Here is a 22,370-nt window from a genome sequence, read left to right as displayed (position 1 = left end):
TCCTCATTCCCTAACACAATAATATTATGACTCTATCAACATGGTGTACAAATTATCCAACTATATACAAGCTAGTTAACTTACCTATAATGCAACTACTGTATATTATTTTCACAAAAATGAAAAACATTGACAACTGTAAGCAAGAACAGTGGTCTGGAAAACTACCTATATCACAATGAAACCATCAGTGCCTGGACCCATATTAAAAATCAGAATACCACTGATTTCAAATTTTAAACGTGTCAATTCTTTTCTAAGTCATAATCAAGAAAAAAACAGAAGAGAAAAAATAATAAAGACAAAAGTTGATCCTTTGCAAAGGTCAATAAAATTGATAAAACCCAGGCTAGGCTATTTAGAAGAAAACAGAACGACTGATTTCAGGAATGGAAGACTTCTGAACATCACTATAGATCTCATAAAGACTAAAAGAGAATATAATACAGAAACAATTTTATGTCAAAAGTTTGGCATTTTAGGTGAAATGAACTAATTTCACAAAAAACACAAACGACCAAAGCTCACCTGAAATGAAATAAATGGCCTCAATAGCCCTATACCTTTCAAAGAAACTGAATTTGAAGTTAAAAATCTTATAAAGAAAACCCAGGGCCCAGCTGGCTTTACTGGTGAAATCAGCTGTTCAACACAAACTCTTTCAAAATATTAAAGAGGAAGGAATAATTTCCAAATCAGTTTATAGGGCAAAAAATTATCTTGATACAAAAACAGCCAAGATATTACAAGAGAAAATGATAGGACAATATCCCTCCTAAACATGAATGCAAAAATTCTTAAAAGTTTAGTAACTCAAATCCAACAACATATAAAAGTATACTATATAGGGACAAAGTCGAGTTTTTCCCTGGAATGCAAAATTGGCTGCATATATTGGTTGAATATAATTTAAAATAATTGGTTGAATATCTATCTAAAAAATTAATCAGTGCACCGGCTTCCCTGGTAGTTCAAGGTAAAGGATCTGCCTGCCAAAACAGGAGACAGGTTCAATCCCTGACCTGGGAAGATCCCACATACCACCGAGCAACTAAGCTGGTGTACACAACTACTGAGCCCATGTGCCACACTACAGAAGCCCACATGCCCTAGAGACTGCGCTCTGCAGTGAGAAGCCACCGCAATGAGAAGCCCCTGCTCACCACAATTAGAGTAAAGCCTGAGCAGCAATGAAGACACAGCACAGCCAAAGATTATTAAATATAAATAAAACTAAAAAAACATTAATCAGTGAAATTCAACATACTGGCAAATTTAAAAAGAAAAAGCACACAATTATCTCAAGAGACACAAAGTTCATTTAACAAAATTCAACACCCATTCCTGAAAACCTGAGTAAACTAAGAATAGAAGGGGATTTCCTCAACTTGATAAAGGGCATCTATTAAAAAAAAAAAAAAAAGCCTACAGTCTACATCATACCTAACAGAAAAGACTTTCCTTTTAAGTTCAGGAATAAGGCAAAGATGTCCACATTCCATCACTTTTATTCAATCTTGTATGCGAGGTTCTAGCCAGTACAAAAAAAAAAGAAGAAGAAAATAAACAAGAGACATCCAGATTGGAAATAAAACTATGAAACCTTATTCTGGACAGCAAGGTCTGTAGAAAGTCTAGTGGAATCTACAAAAGAATAACAGAACTAGTAAACTATACACAAGTTTAGCAAGATTGGAGAACGTAAGATCAATACGTAATTATTACATTTTATATCCTAGCAATGAACAATCAGAAGCTGAAATGTTAAAAATCACCACGTACAGTTTCAGTTCAGTTGCTCAATTGTGTCCGACTCTTTGCAACCCCATGGACCGCAGCACGCCAGGCCTCCCTGTCAATCACCAACTCCCAGAGCTTGCTCAAACTCATATCCGTTGAGTCAGTGATGCCATCCAACCATCTCATCCTCTGTCATCCCCTTCTCTTCCCACCTTCAATCTTTCCCAGCATTAAGGTTCATTTCAAATGAGTCAGCTCTTCGTATCAGGTGGCCAAAGTATTGGAGTTTCAGCTTCAACATCAGTCCTTCCAGGACTGATATTCAGGACTGATTTCCTTTGGTATTGACGGGTTGGATCTCCTTGCAGTCCAAGGGACTCTCAAGAGTCTTCTCCAACACCACAGTTCAAAAGCATCGATATTCTGGCACTCAGCTTTCCTTATAGTTCAATTCCCATATCCATACATGACTACTGGAAAAACCACAGCCTTGACTAGACGGACCTTTGTTGCCAAAGTAATATATCTGCTTTTTAATATGCTGTCTAGATTGGTCATAGCTTTTCTTCCAAGGAACAAGCGTCTTTTAATTTCATGGCTGCAATCACCATCTGCGGTGATTTTGGAGCCCAAGAAAATAAAGTCAGCTACTGTTTCCACTATCTCTCCATCTATTTGCCATGGAGAGATGTAACCGGGTGCAAAGATCTTAGTTTTCTGAATGTTGAGCTTTAAGTTTTGGAGCCCAAGAAAATAAAGTCAGCTACTGTTTCCACTATCTCTCCATCTATTTGCCATGGAGAGATGTAACCGGGTGCAAAGATCTTAGTTTTCTGAATGTTGAGCTTTAAGCCATCTTTTTCACTGTCCTCTTTCACTTTCACCAAGAGGCTCTTTAGTTCTTCTTCACTTTCTGCCTTAAGGGCGGTGTCATATCTGAGGTTATTGATATTTCTCCAGGCAATCTTGATTCCAGCTTGTGCTTCATCCAGCCTGGCATTTCACATGATGTACTCTGCATATAAGTTAAATAAGCAGGGTGATAATATACAGGCCTTGACGTACTCCTTCCCTGATTTGGAACCAGTCTATTATTTCATGTTCAGTTCTAACTTGACCTGCATACAGATTTCTCAGGAAGCAGGTAAGGTGGTCTGGTATTCCCATCCGTTCAAGAATTTTGTACAGTTTGTTGTGATCTACACAGTCAAAGGCTTTGGCATAATCAATAAAGCAGAAGTAGATGTTTTTCTGGAACACTCTGACTTTTTCGATGATCCAACAGATGTTGGCAATTTGATCTGCCTTTTCTAATCCAGCTTGAACATCTGGAAGTTACAGTTCACATACTGTTGAAGCCTAGCTTGGAGAATTTTGAGCATTATTTTGTTGGTGTGTGATGTGAGTGCAACTGGGCAGTAGTTTGAACATTCTTTGGCATTGCCCTTCTTTGGGACTGGAATGAAAACTGACCTTTTCCAGGCCTGTGGCCACTGCTGAGTTTTCCAGATTTGCTGGCATATTGAGTGTAGCACTTTCACAGCACTGTCTTTTAGATTTGAAATAACTCAACTGGAATTCCATCGCCTCCTCTAGCTTTGTTCATAGTGATGCTTCCTAAAGCCCATTTGACTTCGCATTCCAGGAGGTCTGGCTCTAGGTGAGTGATCACACCATCGTGGTTATCTAGGTCATGCAGATCTTTTTTGTATAATTCTTCTGTGTATTCTTGCCACCTCTTGTTAATATCTTCTGCTCCTGTTAGGTCCACACTGTGTCTGTCCTTTACTGAGCCCATCTTTGCATGAAATGTTCCCTTGGTATCTCTAATTTTCTTGAAGAGATCTCTAGTCTTTCCCATTCTATTGTTTCCCTCTATTTCTTTGCATTGATCACTGAGGAAGGCTTTCTTATCTCTCCTTGCTATTCTTTGGAACTCTGCATTCAAATGGGTATATCTTTCCTTTTCTCCTTTGCCTTTAGCTTCTCTTCTTTTCTCAGCTATTTGTAAGGCCTCCTAAGACAACCATGTACAAGAGCACTCTAAGTTATGAAATACTGTGGAATATATCTGACCAAAAAAATGCGTAAAACCCGAACACTGAAAACTATAAAGCACTGCTGAGAGAAACTTAAGAAGACCATCTCAGTCTGTTCAAGTTACTGTAACAAAATACTTTAGACTGGGTGGCTTATAAAAACAGGAATGTATTTTTCACAGTTCTCAAACCTTTGGAAGTTCAAGATTTAGGCAAAAGCAGATTCAGTGTCTGGTTACAAACTGCTTTCTGATTCATTGATAGCTGTTTTTTTTGCTATAACCTCACATGGCCATGCAAGCGGTTAAGGGAACTCTTTTTGAGGGTTCCTCCTCAAGACCTAATTATCTTTCAAAAAAATCTCCAAATATCACCACATTGAGGATTAGGTTTCAACATACAAATATTGGCATACACAAATTTTCAATCTATAGCAAAGACCTAAATAAATGGAGAGACAGATATACCATGTTCACAGGTTCTAACTCAGTATTTTTAGGGCACTGACTCTCTCCAAATTGATCTGTAGATTCAATATAATGGCAAACAAAACACTAACATGTTTTTTGTAGATAGTCTAACAGGCTAATTCTAAAATTCACAGAAAAATGTGAAAGGCCTAAACAGCCAAAACAACACTGGGAAACTTCCTGATTTCAGAATTATACAGCTACAGTTATCAAGACAGTGTGATGGCATACAGACAGATAAGTAGATCAAAAGAACAGAACAGAATCCAAAATCAGATCCTCATACACACAGACAAAATATTTTTAAGGTGCAAGAGCAATTCAATAGAGAAAGGGTAATCTTTTCAACAAAAGGTGCTGGAACAGATATATATCTATACTGTAAAAAAAAAAAAAAAAAAAACACCTTCCATTCATACCTCACACCACATATAAAAAAATTAACTAAAAATGGATCACAGACTTTGTAAAATCTAAAACCATACAAAGTCTAGAGGAGAACATACAAAATCTTTCCAACCTGTGATTAGGTACACCTGGTAACATCTTAGATATAACACCACAGCACAAATTGTAAATGAAAAAATACACCATTAAAATTGAAAACTTCTCAAAAGACACTGCTAGGAGAATAACTCTCAAATGCATGAAATATAATCTTAAATGTTTATCAGCACAGAAAACTCAGCAGTGGCCACAGGACTGGAAAAGATCAGTTTTCATTCCAATCCCAAAGAAAGGCAATGCCAAAGTATGCTCAAACTACCGCACAATTGCACTCATCTCACACGCTAGTAAAGTAATGCTCAAAATTCTCCAAGCCAGGCTTCAGCAATATGTGAACCATGAACTTTCGGATATTCAAGCTGGTTTTAGAAAAGACAGAGGAACCAGAGATCAAATTGTCAACATCTGCTGGATCATGGAAAAAGCGAGAGAGTTCCAGAAAAACATCTATTTCTGCTTTATTGACTATGCCAAAGCCTTTGACTGTGTGGATCACGATAAACTAGAAAATTCTGAAAGAGATGGGAATACTAGACCACCTGACCTGCCTCTTGAGACCCGTATGCATGTCAGGAAGCAACAGTTAGAACTGGACATGGAACAACAGACTGGTTCCAAATAGGAAAAGGAATACGTCAAAGCTGTATATTGTCACCCTGCTTATTGAACTTATATGCAGAGTACATTATGAGAAACGCTGGGCTGGAAGAAGCACAAGCTGGAATCAAGATTGCCGGGAGAAATATCAATAACCTCAGATATGCATATGATACCACCCTTATGGCAGAAGTGAAGAAGAACTAAAGAGCCTCTTGATGAAAGTGAAAGAGGAGAGTGCAAAAGTTGGCTTAAAGCTCAATATTCAGAAAACGAAGATCATGGTATCCAGTCCTGTCACTTCATGGCAAATAGATGGAGAAACAGTGGAAACAGTGGCTGACTTTATTTTGGGGGGCTCCAAAATCACTGCAGATGGTTACTGCAGCCATGAAATTAAAAGACACTTGCTCCTTGGAAGGAAAGTTATGACCAACCTAGACAGCATATTAAAAAGCAGAGACATTACTTTGCCAACAAAGGTCCATCTTGTCAAGGCTATGGTTTTTCCAGTGGTCATGTATGGATGTGAGAGTTGGGCATCCAAAGAAAGCTGAGTGCTGAAGAATTGATGCTTTTGAACTGTGGTGTTGGAGAAGACTCTTGAGAGTCACTTGGACTGCTAGGAGATCCAACCAGTCCATCCTAAAGGAGATCAGTCCTGAGTGTTCATTTGAAGGACTGATGTTGATGGTGAAACTCCAATACTTTGGCCACCTGATGCAAAGACCTGACTCATTTGAGAAGACCCTGATGCTGGGAAAGATTGAGGGCAGGAGAAGGGGACGACAGAGGATGAGATGGTAGGACGGCATCATGGCATCACCAACTCAATGGACATGAGTTTGGGTAAACTCCAGGGGTTGGTGATGGACAGGGAGGCCTGGCGTGCTGCAGTCCATGGGGTCGCAGAGTCGAACACGACTGAGCGACTGAACTGAAGCACAGAAAACGAAGACTGACAACAGAATATACAGTGACTTTTAAAAAGGTAAGTTTTTTAGTAAAAAGATTAGGGTTCAAATTCCAGCTCTGCTACTTACTATCTACGTATCCCTTGAATAATTTAACATCTGTGAGCTTCAGGTAATCAACCTGTAAAATGGGGATAGTAATACCAACAACTTCATTGGTAACTGTAAAGATTAAAGAAGATAATGCATATAAAGTACTTAGAACAATCTTAATCCATGTTACGTTTTTAATACATGTTAGCTAAACAAATATCTTTAACAGTGGATATTTCCATTAGTGGAATTTTTCACATTTATACTTTTTCTTTTTACACATCTCTGTATACTAAGGTTTTCAAAGTAACTAGTTCATATTCCAAACAGTATGATTTTTAAATCCCTCAAATGAGTACAAACTAAAACAAATAAACCTAACAGTACATCAAGTTAGAAAAGTGACAACAAAACAAAAAATAATTTCATGTGACTGTGTGTGTGTGTTAGTCACTCAGTAATGCCTGACTCTTCGTGGCCCCACGGACTGTGGCCCATCAGGCTCCATTGTCCATGAAAATCTCCAGGCAAGAGTACTGCAGTGGGTTGCCATTCCCTTCTCCAGGGGATCTTCCTGACCCAGGGATTGAATCTGGGTCTCCCACACTGCAGGTGGATTCTTTACTGTCTGAGCCACCTTTAGAACTCAGGACTCTAACTGTGCATATTAGCAAAACATGTAGTAAGAACTTAAAGAACTGCAAAGATTTTAGGCCTTACTTTTTCTTATTAGCAGTAAAATCAGCATTGCTACTTTAAAGCTATTTGTATATGTGCAATACAGCATATAAGTAATTATATTTATTGTAAGGGACCAAGATTTTTCAGGTAAGAGGGAAAAAAAGATAGGTAAAACATTAAAGAAATACAAACTATTAAAGCTAAAAAAATCAATACAAACATATAATTTTTGTATAAGGACAGTACCAATGAGTATCTCTAGTACCCAAATTTTGAGCTCTCAAACTCATTTCTGCACTTCATTCTTTTTTCCTCCAGTTTTACTCAGATATAATTGACATTGCTATTATTCAGTCACCCAGTCGTGCCCGATTCTTTAAGACCCCATGGACTACAGCATTGGTCAGGCCAACCTGTGCTTCACCATTTCCTTAAGTTTGACCAAGTTCATGTCCATTGCACTGGTGATGCCATCCAGCCATCTCATCCTCTGATTCCGTCTTCTCCTGCCCTCAATCTTTATCACGGACTGTTCCAAAGAGTCAGCTATTTGCATCGGATGACCAAAATACTGGAGCTTCAGCATCAGTCCTTCCAACAAGTATTCACGGTTGATCTCCCATGAGACTGACTGGTTTGATCTCCGTGCCATCCAAGGGACTCTAAGGAGTCTTCTCCAGCACCACAGTTCCAAAGGCGTCAATTCTTCGGCACTCCACCTTCTTTACCGTCCAGCTCTCACAACCATACATGACCAGTGAGAAGACCACACCCTTGACTATACCGACCTTTGTCGTCAAGAGTAGTGTCTCTGCTTGTCAACATGTTGTCTAGGCTTGTCATAGCTTTCCGGTCAAGAAGCAAACGTCTGCTGATTTCATGGCTGCAGTCACCATCCACAGTGATTTTAGAGCCCAAGAAGAGGAAATCTGTCACTACTTCTACCTTTCCCCCCTCTATTTGCATGAAGTAATGGGGCTGGATGCCATGATCTTAGTTTTTTAATTATTCAGTTGACATACAGCACTGTATAAGTTTAAAGTATACAGCATAATGATTTGACTTACATGTATCATGAACTGATTATCACAAGTTTAGTGAACATCCATCATCTCATATAAATACAAATTAAAGAAACAGAAAAAATTCGTGTGTGTACATGATGAGAACCCAGGATTTACTTTCTAAACAACTTTCATATATAACATAGAGCAGTGTTCATTACATTATAGTGTACATTACATCCTACTACTTATTTATAACTGGAAGGTTGTACCTTCTGACTGCCTTCATTCAATTCCCACCCACCCCCCATTTCTGTAGTCACAAATCTAATCTCTTTTTTATGAGTCTGTTTGTTTTTGAAGTATATTTGACCTACAACACTATGTTAGTTCCTGTTACACACACAGTGATTGGTATTTCCATACATTTCAAAATGATCACTATGATAAATCTAGCTATATGTCATGTCACTATACTGCTACCGACTATGTACCCCACACTGTACCTTTCATCCTCATAACTCATTTACAACCACCATCTATTTGTTCTCTGTATCTATAGTTTCTGTTTTGTTATGTTTGATCATTCGTTCTGTGTTTTAGATTTCAGATAAGTGAAACCATAGATTATTTGTCATTGTCTGATTTATTTCACCTAGCATAATATCCTCTAGGTTCATCCATGTTGTTACAAATGGCAAGGTTTCACTCTTTTTTATGACTGAGTAGTATTTCATTTTGGAGAAGGCAATGGCAACCCACTCCAGTACTCTTGCCTGGAAAATCCCAGGACAGAGGAGCCTGGTAGGCTGCCGTCTATGGAGTTGCTAAGAGTCGGACATGACTGAGCGACTTCGCTTTCACTATTCACTTCATGCACTGGAGAAGGAAATGGCAACCCACTCCAGTGTTCTTGCCTGGAGAATCCCAGGGACGGGGGAGCCTGGTGGGCTGCCGTCTATGGGGTCGCGCAGAGTCGGACACGACTGAAGCGACTTAGCAGCAGCAGCAGTATTTCATTTTATATACATATTTATATGTATACATGTATGCTACATACCATTCATCTGTTGATGGACACCTGGGTTACTTCCATATCTCAGCTATTGTAAATAATGCAGCAATTAACACAGGGATGCATGTATCTTTTCTAATTACTGTTTTTGCTTTCTTTGGATAAATATTCAGGACTGGAATTGCTGAATCATATGGTAGTTCAACCAGTCCATTCTAAAGGAGATCAGTCCTGGGTGTTCTTTGGAAGGACTGATGTTGAAGCTGAAACTCCAATACTTTGGCCACCTCATGCAAAGAGTTGACTCACTGGAAAAGACTCTGATGCTGGGAGGGATTGGGGGCAGGAGGAGAAGGGGACAACAGAGGATGAGATGGCTGGATGGCATCAACTACTCGATGGATGTGAGTCTGAGTGAACTCCGGGAGTTTGTGATGGACAGGGAGGCCTGGTGTGCTGCGATTCATGGGGTCGCGAACAGTCGGACACGACTGAGTGACTGAACTGATGGTAGTTCTATTTTTAATTCTGGGGGGAATCTCTACACTGTTTTCCATAGTGGCTGCAACAATTTATTTTCCTACCAACAGTGCATGAGGGCTCCCTTTTCTCCACATCCTCGCCAACACTTGTTATTTGTTGACTTTTTGATAATTACCATTCTGAGAGGTGTGAGGTAATATTTCACTGTGATTTTGATTTGCATTTCCCTGATGATTAGTAATGTCGAGCATCTTTTCATGTGCCTGATGGCCATCTGTATGTCTACACTAAGAAATGGTTGCTTTCAAATATGGATAAAGAACTTATAAGATAAACCTGGGCCATCTGTTGTACATGAAAATAAGAAAACTTCCAAAGATGTACAGGTTGTATCAAAAGGCTACCAAATTTTTAAAAACTTGCACATCAAAAATAATGACTATAATTGGTTTAAACACACATTATAAAGCCACAAGTCTATGATGATATTCAAAGATCCATAGAAAACCATCAGAAAGAAAAACAAACCACAAATAACCTACTACTATTAAGATGACTATTATACCAACTTTGAAATTGGTAATTAAAAGAAAAGAATTAAGCATTCCTCATTCCTTTCCAGTAGGAACTACACTTCAGGATAACCCTGATTATGAGGGAAAGCTCTTCTTTAGAAGAATGGCACCTCATAAACATAAATGTGAAAAAAACAGCGTGATGATACAAGTTCATAACTTCTAATTATATAATTGATTCAAGTAAGTATCATCACTGGATGTTAAATTATTAGGTAAAGATTAACAGGGAGCTTTATAATAGGATGGGGCTGACACCATCTGAACATAACTAGAATCACAAAAAGTGGGACAACCATTCATTATGTACCTCCTGATGGGATGTAAAAAGAAGGACACAGCACCACTTCTATGATGGCTGCTACCACCAAACAACAGAAACATGAATTAAATCAAGCTTCGAACCCTTTCTTTACAAGAATTAGAGGAGCAAGCAAAAAAGACAACACAAGAACACACAGACAAATCCTAAATTTGGAATACCTTCAGGACAAATAGCCTGGTTTCTCCAATGAAAAGGTGATAATTACCATATCACAGAAGAGACTTAACAGACCTGAAAACCAAATAAGTGATAAGTATGGACCTGACCTGTGAATGGAACAAACTATCTGTAAAGTGACACTTCTAAGACAATAAGAGAAATTTTCATATAAGATGGTTATTGCATTATATTAAGGAATTACTAATAATTATTAGATAATAGCATGATAATTATATTTTTTAAAGAAAGTTAACTGTTTTATCAGTTAGAAACACATAATAATGTATTTATAGGAAAGTTTGAGATTTGCTTTAAAATATTTCAGGGACTTCCCAATCCCCAAAAAAGGGAGGAGAAAAGACTTGAAAAAGATTAGTCAAATGTTGATCTTTGTGCAAGCTGGGCATTGGGCACATGGGAGTTCATTACACTTTCTCCTTACTCTCTGATACACTTTAAAATTCCCATAATACTGAAAAAACAAAAAGGAAGCCTAAGATATTTTTAAAGTGGTTTTATTGGACCCAGGACTGACCAAACCATTTTGTACAATAAAGAATTTGGTTAGCCTTTGTCTCTGGTTCTGGGAAGTGAAAGTGAAAGTCGCTCAGTAGTGTCCAACTCTCGACGACCCCATGGACTATACAGTCTATGGAATTCTCCAGGCCAGAACACTGGAGTGGGTAGCCTTTCCCTTCTCTAGGGGATCCTCCCAATCCAGGGATCGAACCCAGGTCTCCAGCATTGCAGGCAGATTCTTTACCAGCTGAACCACAAGGGAAGCCCCTGGTTCTTGGAGGTATCCTCTAAATCCTTGGAATTTCCCAAGTGATACAAAAATCTTTGTTTTTCTTGGTGGGCCCCAGACCATACTTGATAGTTTATGCTAACAAGATGACTTAAGGGACAGAAGATGACCATACCAGAAAGACAAATCATGTGATTAGAAGGGAAAGATTTTTTTTTTTTTTTAGAAGGGAAAGATTTTAAGCCATGTAATATGTTCAACCTTGAGGGAGGGGAAGAGGAGGGCTGGAGATCAAATTCAACCTTGTGGCCAATGAATCATGCCTATGTAATAAGTCAATAAAATGAAATCTGGACACGAACTCTGCTGAGCTTCCTGGTTAACAATATTCTGTGGATCTGGTGACATGATGATGTGTCAGGAGGGTGACACATCGTGATTCCACCAGGAGAGTATTTGCATGTTTCTGACCTTCCCAGGTTTCACCCTATGGCATCTTCTGACTAGTTCTGATTTGTATACTTTTTGCTGTAACAAATCTGTAATCATAAATATAGCACTCTTCTGAGTTCTGTAAGGCATTGTAGCACATTATCTAACCTGAGGGCTGTGTGGGAACCTCTAAATTTGGAGCAAGTTGTTTCAAGATGTTCTGGGAACCCTTGAGCTTGTGGCTGGTATCTGTCTTCTGAATAACTATGCCTTTAACTTGTGTGCATGTGTGCACGCATGAGTGCTTAGTCCCTCAGTCATGTCCGACTCTGCAACCCTCTGGACTGTAGCCTGCCAAGCTCCTCTGTCCATGGAATTTTTCAGGCAAGAATACTAGAGCAGGTTGCCATTACCTCCACCAAGGGATCTTCCCAACCCAGGGATCAAACCCACATCTCCTGCATTGGCAGGTGGATTCTTTACCACTGTGCAACCAGGGAAGCCCATTAACCTAATTCTAGGTAGTGTCAGAATTGCACTGTGAACTCATAAAAGACATTTAGGGGACAAGTGAGGAAATGTGAGTAAGTACTGATATAATATGATAATATGAAATTATTGTTGGGAGTTCCCCGGGGGTCCAGTGGTTGGGACTCAGCACTTTCACTGCCATGGCCCAGGTTCAATCCCTGGTCAGGGAACTAAGATCCCACAAGCTGTGTGGCGTGGCCAAAGGAAAAAAAACAGAAACATTGTTTACCATAGATGGTTGGGCATGGTTAACAGTAGTGTATTTATGAAGAAAAATGTCCTCATTTTTTTTTTAAAGTTTTATAATATTCTAGTGTAAAATGACTATAATTTAACTTTAAAATATTTCTGAAAATAAATCACACGGCAAAAATGTTGTTAAATCTTGTTAAAAGGATACCCACAAGAAATTGTACACAATTAACTAAAACGAGTCAAAAGAGCACAGTAAGAAAACACAGGAATATGCAAATAGAATTCTAAAGTGAAGAGGTATGTTATCTGGCTTTCATTTTTCCCCTCTAATGGAAAAACTAGCTATATAATTACTTTTGTGTGTGTGTGTGTTAGTCAGTCATGTCTGACTTTGCAACCTCATGGACTGTAGCCTGCCAGACTCCTCTGTTCTTGGGATTCTCCAGGCAAAAACTGGAGTGGGGAATCATTTCCTTCTCCAGGGAATCTTCCCGACCCTTTGTTCCCCCCTTAAAGCTGGTTCCCAATCAACTTCTGTTGATTTAAAAAAATATCCCTGCATGGTCACAAGAAAAGGCAATTAATTTCTCAGACTTATATGTCTCATTCATTCAACATCTGTTTAAGGTGTACCTACTATTACTGCCAGATACTTCTCTAAGTACTTTGCCCACAAAGGTTCATACAGTCAAAGCTATGGTTCTTCCAGTAGTCATATACAGACGTGAGAGGTGGAACAACTGATGCTGAAGCTGAAGCTCCAATACTTGGCCACCTGATACAAAGAGCCGACTCACTGGAAAAGTCCCTGATGCTGGGAAAGATTGAGGGCAGGAGAAGAGGATGCCAGAGGATGAGATGGCTGGATGGCATCACCGATGCAATGGACATGAACTTGGTCAAACTTAAGGAAATGGTGAAGGACAGGGAGGCCTGTTGTGCTGCAGTCCATGAGGTCACAAAGAGTCAGATATGACTTAGTGACTGAACACACACACAAACACACACACACTTCTCTAAGTGGCAGCTATAACAGGACAGAACACCTCACTGAAATTAATTCTAATGGGGGACGTTCTCTGGTGGTCCAGGTTGGGAACCGCCTGCCAATGCAGGGGACGCAGATTCAATCCCTGGTCTGGGAAAATTCCACACGCCATGAGGCAACTAAGCCCATGTGCCACAACTACTGAAGCCCGTGCTCTACAACAGAAGTCACTGCAACAAAAAGCCCTCGCACCACAATTAAGGAGCAGCCCCCACTAGCCACAACCAGAGAAAAGTCCACGCACAACAACAAAGACCCAGCACAGCCAAAAATTAAACAAATAGATAGACTATTAAAAGAAAAATGCAAAAAGACAATGGCACACCACTCCAGTACTGTTGCCTGGAAAATCCCATAGATGGAGGAGCCTGGTAGGCTGCAGTCCATGGGGTCGCTAAGAGTCTGACACAACTGAGCAACTTCACTTTCACTTTCCACTTTCATGCATTGGAGAAGGGAATGGCAACCCACTCCGGTGTTCTTGCCTGGAGAGTCCCAGGGACGGAGAAGCCTGGTGGGCTGCCGTCTATGGGATCACACAGAGTCGGACACGACTGAAGCAACTTAGCAGCAACAAACATAAAAGAATAAATAAAACTTACTGAGAATCGCTGGATAAAATGTAGTACATTACCTTTAGAAAATAAGGATATTAGCTGACAGTGAAAAGGTATTATGCTTGTAATGAAGCACATGTTAAAAACTTTACGTAATTTTCAAAACTGTATGTTGAAGTCTTACTTAGTTTTGAAAATACCATCACATACATCATCTTATCCAAACCTTACATTCTATGAGATATAAGTAAGTATTCCTATTCTTGTTTCACAAACTAAAAAGTTCAAGTCTGAAAGAGATGATTAGTTTTTAAAAAGGAAACCTGAACTACAACTTTAGACCTTTAAACTCACTCTATTGTTCTGATCATTGCAATATAATCTCTCCAGGCAAAAGACACTAATTAAAAAGCTTATAATAAATTAAATTTTTTAAAAAAATCTCATAAAAAGTCCCAAATCAACCTCACATTATAGTAAATTCAAAAGTTTACTACTGAAAGTATGATCCTTGGGCCACAACATAACCTGAGAATTTCTTTAAAAATGTACAATCATAAACCTACCCAGAATCAGAATCTACATTTTACCACAATCTCCAGATGATCTACATGAACAATAAAATTTAACAAGGATCAAGAACAGTTTAAAAGAACTTTTCACAACGATAAAAATGTTTTACATATCCACTGTCTATGTGGCTATCATATTGGACAGATCAAGAACATTTCAAACTAGAATTCTGCCTAAATATAATTTCTTACCCACTAAATAAAATAAGCCTGTTACCGTAACATGTACTCTTTCACTAGACACTGTCAGCAATACATACAGACTAAACCATTTTTTTTTAAAACATAACTCAAAATGTATAGCTTCCTAGAGACATTTGGAGTAAGACTTATGTTGTTATAGAGTAAGTCATACATTATTACTGGCTGCATTATATAATTACATTTATAAAAGACTCATTTAATAATCTTCCAATAATTTTAATATGGGCTTTCAAAGAAGAAATGTTCCATTATCTTTAAATTCTGCTTATATAAAACGCTGAGATCTCTGAATAAGCCAGGTAAGTGAAATATTATTATAAAAACTACCTACTACAAGGATGAAGTTAGATTCCCTATTAAATTATAAGAACTAGGTGGAATTTCCTGTTTTAGAAAATGGATGGGACATTTGAATGAATGAATAACAATAAACAATAAACAATTCAAGACCTTCAGTGATTTTGAAGTATTTCAGAACAAAATTTGTGGTAGGTTGGTTGGTTTCCTATTGTTATTATCACTTGGAAATAGAATAACCTTTGATGGAAGAAAATTTTTTGAGATTTCACTAGCTACCCCTAAAACCCACTCCACATGAAAGTGAAGTGAAAGTGAAAGTCACTCAGTCATGTCCCATTCTTTGCTATACAGTCCATGGAATTTTCCAGGCCAGAATATTGGAGTGTTTCAGTTCAGTTCAGTCGCTCAGTTGTGTCCGACTCTTTGCGACCCCATGAATCGCAGCACGCCAGGCTAGTCTTTCCCTTCTCCAGTGGATCTTTCCAAACCAGGAATCAAACAGGGGTCTCCGACATGGCAGGCGGATTCTTTACCAACTGAGCTATCAGGGAAGCTCTAAAATCCACTCCACATAATAATTTGTAATCTAACATTGGACTTTGAATTCCACCCACAGAAAGGAATCATTTATCATACATGGCGTGGAATAAGGTATAATCTACCAGAAGGAGGAAAAAAGGAAGCTACTGCCCATATCCTTCCCCAATGAACTCTAAAAGGAAATATTAACACTCACAACTACAGGAAGATATTAGGATTAGGAAGATCTCATTCTTACCAATGAAGGAAGAAATGAGAAAGAGGATATGAACTCTGCCTGGGACTAATACCATGATGAGATGTAGCACAAAAGAAGCAAAGCCAGTCTGACCTTGAGTTTCCAAAGGGTTAATAAAGGTTAATTTATTAATAAATTAATAAAGGTTATTATTTAACAAAGGTTATTAATAAATTAATAAAGGTTAGGGATAGGCCATCCAGCCTATCCCAACGAACAGTAAAAGACTGAGAATTAAAGGTAGCCAAAGATGGAATTTAGCATCAAGATCTTTAAGTTTGTTTTTCTTATCTATTTACCCATCAAACCTGAAGGTAAGTAAAAATTTTCTATTATACTTTTCTATAAACTATGAGGGACATTCTAAAGTATGGTATTTATGCAAGGACTCTCAAAAATCTAGGGAAATAGCTTTCACAAATATCAAAGGTGTACTGTATATCACTATACAGTATTTGCAGTACAATTAAAGCCTAGTGGATGTTTTATATTTCCACGTGATCTTTGCCAGGATCAGGACATCCAACTCCCTAGAAGAACAGTTCCTTCTCATGAAAAGAAAAAAAGTTTTTAAGAGGTTTAAATACACAAAAGAGAAATTCAAATCCCTCAAGATTTTAATAAAAATAACCTAACAGGTAAGAGTTTAATGTGGATAAGAGACACAGCCTAAAGAACTGGGCAGAGTTTAAAAAACAAAATAGAAAAACTATATCCTCCATCACATACGTTCTAGCCGATTTGCGATTTTCATCGTAACTTTTTTTTTGGTCGTGCTGCACGGCTTGCAGGATCTTAGTTTCCTGACAGGGCTGAATCTGAGCCCTCAGCAGTGAAAGCACAGAGTCCTAACCACTGGACCACCAGGGAATTTCCCTGTCATAAATCATAACTTTAAATAGTTTCTCCAATACTAACAAGAGTTATTTCATTCTTTTAAAAGTATCTCATGAAATTTAAATACCATAAACATATGATACTAATCCCACCTCCCAAAAAAATACCCTCCACATAAACAACTTGTTAACTGTGAAAATGTACATATTTCTGTTTAACCATGTAATTACATTCCACCTAAATATATAATATTATATTACTTGAAAATAAAGACAAAAAAACTCTTCCAAAATGTTTCCAAATCAGCCCTTTAACAATTCACAATTATTCTTGATAAAACCCAACACTAGACAGACTAGACATCAAAAAATCTTTCTGAACATATCTTAGTAGAAATCCTTCTGCTCAGAATAAGTGACTCATTATGAACTGTTCACACAAGAAAACTCTCTCACTGTCAAACCACATGGTTAACATTTAGTAAAACGTATGTGTTCACTAAGTTGCTTCAGTCGTGTCTGACTCTCTGCGACCCTACAGACTGTAGCCAGCCAGGTTCCTCTGTCCAAGGGATTCTCCAGGCAAGAATACTGGAGTGGGTTGCTATGCTCTCCTCCAGGGGATCTTCCCAAGCCAGGAACTAAACCCGACTCTCTTACATCTACTGCAGGCAGGCAGTTCTTTACCACAAGTGCCACCTAGGAATCCCAATAAAATGTATACATCATTCACAAACCTGTTATGTTTCCCAGCTTGGGGAAATATACATAACCTGTGTGTACAATTCAGGTTGCTTTTAAAATCCTTTTAAAACCCTCTGGCCTGGGATTTCCCTTGCAGTCCAGCAGTTAGGATACAAAGCTTCCACTGGAGGGGGCATGGGTTCAATCCCTGATCAGAGAACTAATCCTCCATGCCACACAGCCAAATAAATAAATATTTTTTAAATAAAAAATAATTTTAAAAAAAACCCTCTGGTTCTTAAAACTCCAAATACAATATGAGCACAACTCCTGAGAAGTTGGCCTTTCTCATCAAGTAAATATTGGTATTAAATGTCAGATTAGATGCCACATGACACATAAACTTTAGTACTTATTAAAATAACATGCCTAGCAGAAGAGGACTTCCTAAATATGATACAAAAAGCATAAAAGTCTGAAAAGTTCATTCAGTTCATTAAAATCATGAACTTTTCTCATCAAAAGACTATGAAGAGATGGTAAGACAAGTTAAAAACTGGGAGAGAATATCTGCAAACCATAAATTAACAAATAATTAGTATACAAAATACATAAAGTATACAAAATACATAGTATACAAAATACAAAAATCGATCAGAAAAAAAAGAAGACTCAAAAACAGGCAGAGAACTTAACATACATATCAGAAAAATACAAATGGCTAATGAACATACAAAAAGATGCTCAACTTCAGGAAATGCTAATAAAACAAAGTAGATACCCAAATCTTCCAAACCCAAAAGATTAGAAAAAAATTTAAAAGTCTGACAATATCAAGTGCTGGGGAGGAAGTGAAGCAACCAAAACACACACTGCTGGCTCTCGACTCAGTAAACCACAAGATTCACAAATACCATAAACCAACTCAGTGAGTCAAACACTGGAAGTGTTTAGTAAGCGTTAAGCAACTGACAATGACCAATCCAAATTCTGAGAACACAAGTGGATTACTGCCAAATACAAATTTTGGCCCTTGATGAACCAGGTCTAACCTGACTCAGCAATTATAAAAACTTTTAGTCCTTTACCCAGTTTATACAGTTCATTTTGTTAAGTACAAAATATTCAGGTATTTATTTCCCCCTAGAACTGATGACATCTTAAGTGACTAAAACTGTAATGAACTATTTATCATTCCAATTACGCTATTTCAATGAGAACAAGTAGTTTAAAATGGCATTACTTTTAAAACTCATGCTTATAGTTTAAATTTACTTCATAGGAATTGGAGTGGCCCTGTGACCATGTTAGAGGGGCAAAATGATGTAACAGACAGAGTCAGTGAAGTTCAGTGAAGTTGCTCAGTCGTGTCCGACTCTTTGCAATCACATGAACTGTGGCCTACCAGGCTCCTCCATCCATGGAATTTTCCAGGCAAGAGTACTGGAGTGGATTGGCATTTCCTTCTCCAGGGAATCCTCCCGACCCAGGCACTGAACCCATGTCTCCCACATTGCAGGCAGACGCTTTACCATGTGAGCTAACAGGTAAGAGTAAGGGCACTGAAATTGGACTAAATGAATTTAGAGCAGTAACCTTAGTTTAAGTTACTCAACTTTTCTGATCCTCAGTTTCCTCAATACCTAAAAAGCAAGCCTATCTTTGTCTACCCAAACAAATCATAGGAATAAAAGTGAGATGATGTAAAGTGTTTAACAATGCCTAGCTCATTAATATAGACCCAGTGTTAGCATCTATCCCTCTGTAAATCTAGGTCTCATCTAAAATTTTTAAAATCTGAAATGTTAACTCTCAATTCACAGGAAAATAATATTCTTACATTCAAATTATTTTCAAATACTACAAGACATCATGTGCTATGAAAAGCAACACCCTGATTACATCTTTCTCTAACTGAAAGGCTCTTTTCCTATAAGAAACTAGATTCTGGAAAAGAGGACAGATTTTCAGTTATCTTCACGACACAGAAATAAGGATTCTCATGCTATGTGGGAAACTAAATCCAATTGATTTCAAGCTTCAATTCAAAGTTTTCTTGATTCTAAGAAGCTTATTTAATACTTAATGGTGGAGGTGGTTGTTTAGTCACTAAGCTGTGTCCGATCCTTTTGCAACCTCCTGGACTGCAGCTCTTTAGGCTCCTCTGTCCAATGGATTTCCCAGGCAAGAATACTGGAGTGGGTTGCCATTTTCTTCTCCAGGGAATCTACCCCACCCAGGGATCAAACCAGAGCCTCCTGCACTGGCAGGCAGATTCTTGACCAATGGGCCACCAGGGAAGTCCTAATACTTACAGTACTGCATGCTAACTTTTGCATTTCTTGAGAAAGGCTATCTGAAGAAAATTACCTGTAATGATGACCAGATAGTAGCTTGGTTTTGGTTTTGGTAAGTCTGTGGAAAATATGGTTATGCTTTAAACAATCTACATATGGAAAAACCTCACGTTCAACAATATAATTAAACAACAGGAAAAATGTATAATACTGACAACTACACTCCAGTAATGAAGATACATTTATAATGCTGAAAAAATTCAGAGAAATTTGAATTAAACTTCAGGAATCCTCATTTTAAATACCTTACCATTGTCGAGATATCAAAGAAAAGTCACACAAAGTGATATTTGCCAACCCAAGAAATGGGAACTAACAACTACTGATGAGAACTCGTCACAGACGTAATACAATCATATCAGGATACTGTCTTCTTCAGAAGAAAAAGAAAAGCTTTCAGATATACAAAAAATATGTCATGATGAAAAAAAAAGTATGTTATGATGAAATACTGAGTCAAATACTACACAATGGAAAAATTCAGGAAGTTCTTATATTTACATAATTTCCTTCCTTAGTCTTCATTTCCAAAAAAACATTTTTTCTTCCAATGAAGCTGTACAGTGATAGAGTCTCACTAGAGAAACATTAATTTTCCCATTTCCATAGTTATAATGACTTATTAATGCAACACAAAGTAGGCAGTAATAAACATTGAATAAGTCACAAATGAACAGGATGGATTAGAAAAAAACTTTAATTTTTAAAAACCTACTATAAAAACACACCAAAAAAATCCTACGTTATAAAGTAGGTTAATGTAGACAAAGGAATTCTTTTAGACCTCGGACATTTTACATTCTTTGCTACAAAATAATACAGAAACTTTAACTTTCCGTTTGGGACACTTACAAGAAAGAACTGGCTATCACTAAAGACTAAGTGCCCTGTTTTTCTTATCATCAAATCTGGCAAAATTCTAAAGAGAAATATCTATCAAATCTACTCAAATTCTAAAACACTGATAATTAGAACTGAGGAAAGAAGCCCCATTAAGTGGAATGAGAACAAAGGCTACTTAACAGATAACTACCAAATCTGTTTTTGCAACACTCCATGGAGTTTAAAAACTCTTCAAATTTTATCTCACTTTAATATAAAATGTATTTTTATGGCCAGCCACACTTTAAACGTGTGGAGACAACACAAAGGTCAGAGATCACTATTAGAGATCAAATAAATGAACTATAACTTCATATTTCACAAGAAAGATTAGGAACTGTTTCTGAAGTCCAGGTGGAGTGGACAGATAAGTCTCTACCCAAGAAACAAAAGCAGCAAGAAGACCAGGCAATGTCGAATATATCCCCAAAGATCACTCTCCCCGAGTCTGGTCTCCTCCCTTTCCCCCTAATCTCATCGCCTCAGAGAAAACTAAATCTGTATCTCAGGTCCGCAGCTCACCCTCAACTCCCCATCACTCACCTTTACTAAAACCTAGGTCCCTCGGTCTCCCCGACATCCTCTATTTCCCACAGAGCTCTCGTTCCAGACAGCTACGTACTGCGCCTATTTTCCAGCAGAACATTAGTCCCCTTAATCCGAACTCACTTATCTTTCCGCATCCCATCTGCCCTCCGCCCCTTCAATGCTGGTCCCCTCACCCCGTCCCTTCTCCCAGAATCCTTCCCAAGTCACCCATCCCTGGCTCTTGGCCTTCACACCCCCTGAGCTGCAGCTCCTTCATTCCACTCCGTCTCCAGCTTCCTCCCTGTCCCTCCCCCATCCGTCTCCCGGTACCGGCTCCCACTCCCAACTCCGCCCCTCTCCTACCTCCCCGAGCGAGAGGCCCCCTCACCTGAATGCCGCAGCCGCCGTGCCAGAAGCCGAAAGGTGCTGCCGCCGACCGGCCTCCCTGGCTCGGTCCCTGCTGAGCTCCTGACGGCCCCTAGGAAGAGCGAACACTACCACCTCCAACTCTGCCCGCCCCGGGCCAGACCGTCACCGTAGTCACCGCCAGTACCACAGCCGCCATGTTGAAGTCCCACTTCCCTCCTCCTTCCCCTCACCGCTCCTCCCTTTTGGGCGTCTGACGTCGTGGCGTCGTGCCCCACCCCTCGAGCCAATGGGAGGAGTCATGGTGACGTAGCTAATTTCCCCTAGGAGTCAACATCTGCTTGTATCTGGAGGGTTGCAATTTGAACAAGTGAACCCGACTCACTAGAGGGTTGGAGGAAAGCTGCGGGGGTCACCGAGAGGGTAATGCGTAGGGGTTGGAAGAGCCTCCCAGGAGGAAGCCCGCGATCCCTGAATCTCAAAGAGAAGCACAAAGGCTTTCCAAGGGGACCAACTTAGATCAGAATGTCTGGCTTCAGATCCTGAGTCATGGACTTGGTACAAAGTCCTACCCTTTCTGGGCCTCACTTTCCCAATTTATAAATTGTAAGGGATCAGGATCCTATAAGGCCTTTTCAGAACAGACCTCTACCCATGTCCTCCTCCTGCCTTTTGTCTGTAGAAAAATTTAGTCAAGGAATAAATTTAATCAGACAAGTGGAAAAAATACAGAAGGAAAGGAAAACAGTT

General features: G+C 38.8%; 1 protein-coding gene across 4 annotated transcripts in view; it reads right to left on the bottom strand.

Annotated features, from left to right (window-relative positions):
* Positions 1 to 21,860, bottom strand: part of UBAP1 (ubiquitin associated protein 1) — a 70,063-nt gene extending 48,203 nt beyond the window's left edge. For 2 of the 4 annotated variants that reach the window (XM_027550041.1, XM_027550044.1), the window contains exon 1: positions 21,643 to 21,860. Coding sequence is in view for 1 of the 4 variants with exons in the window: in XM_027550043.1 (XP_027405844.1) it covers positions 21,270 to 21,306 (37 nt within the window). In the remaining 3 variants the exon portion in view is untranslated. Of the gene's footprint in view, positions 1 to 21,269; positions 21,354 to 21,642 lie in introns of those variants that run through there. The other 2 variants (XM_027550043.1, XM_027550042.1) reach the window with 2 other exon arrangements.
* Between the last annotated feature and the right edge of the window lie 510 nt (positions 21,861 to 22,370).

This window comes from Bos indicus x Bos taurus, chromosome 8, assembly GCF_003369695.1.
Source record: "Bos indicus x Bos taurus breed Angus x Brahman F1 hybrid chromosome 8, Bos_hybrid_MaternalHap_v2.0, whole genome shotgun sequence".
NCBI classification, from domain to species: domain Eukaryota; kingdom Metazoa; phylum Chordata; class Mammalia; order Artiodactyla; family Bovidae; genus Bos; species Bos indicus x Bos taurus.
Note: the sequence above shows the minus strand (reverse complement) of the source record. Positions and strands in the feature narration are given on the sequence as shown.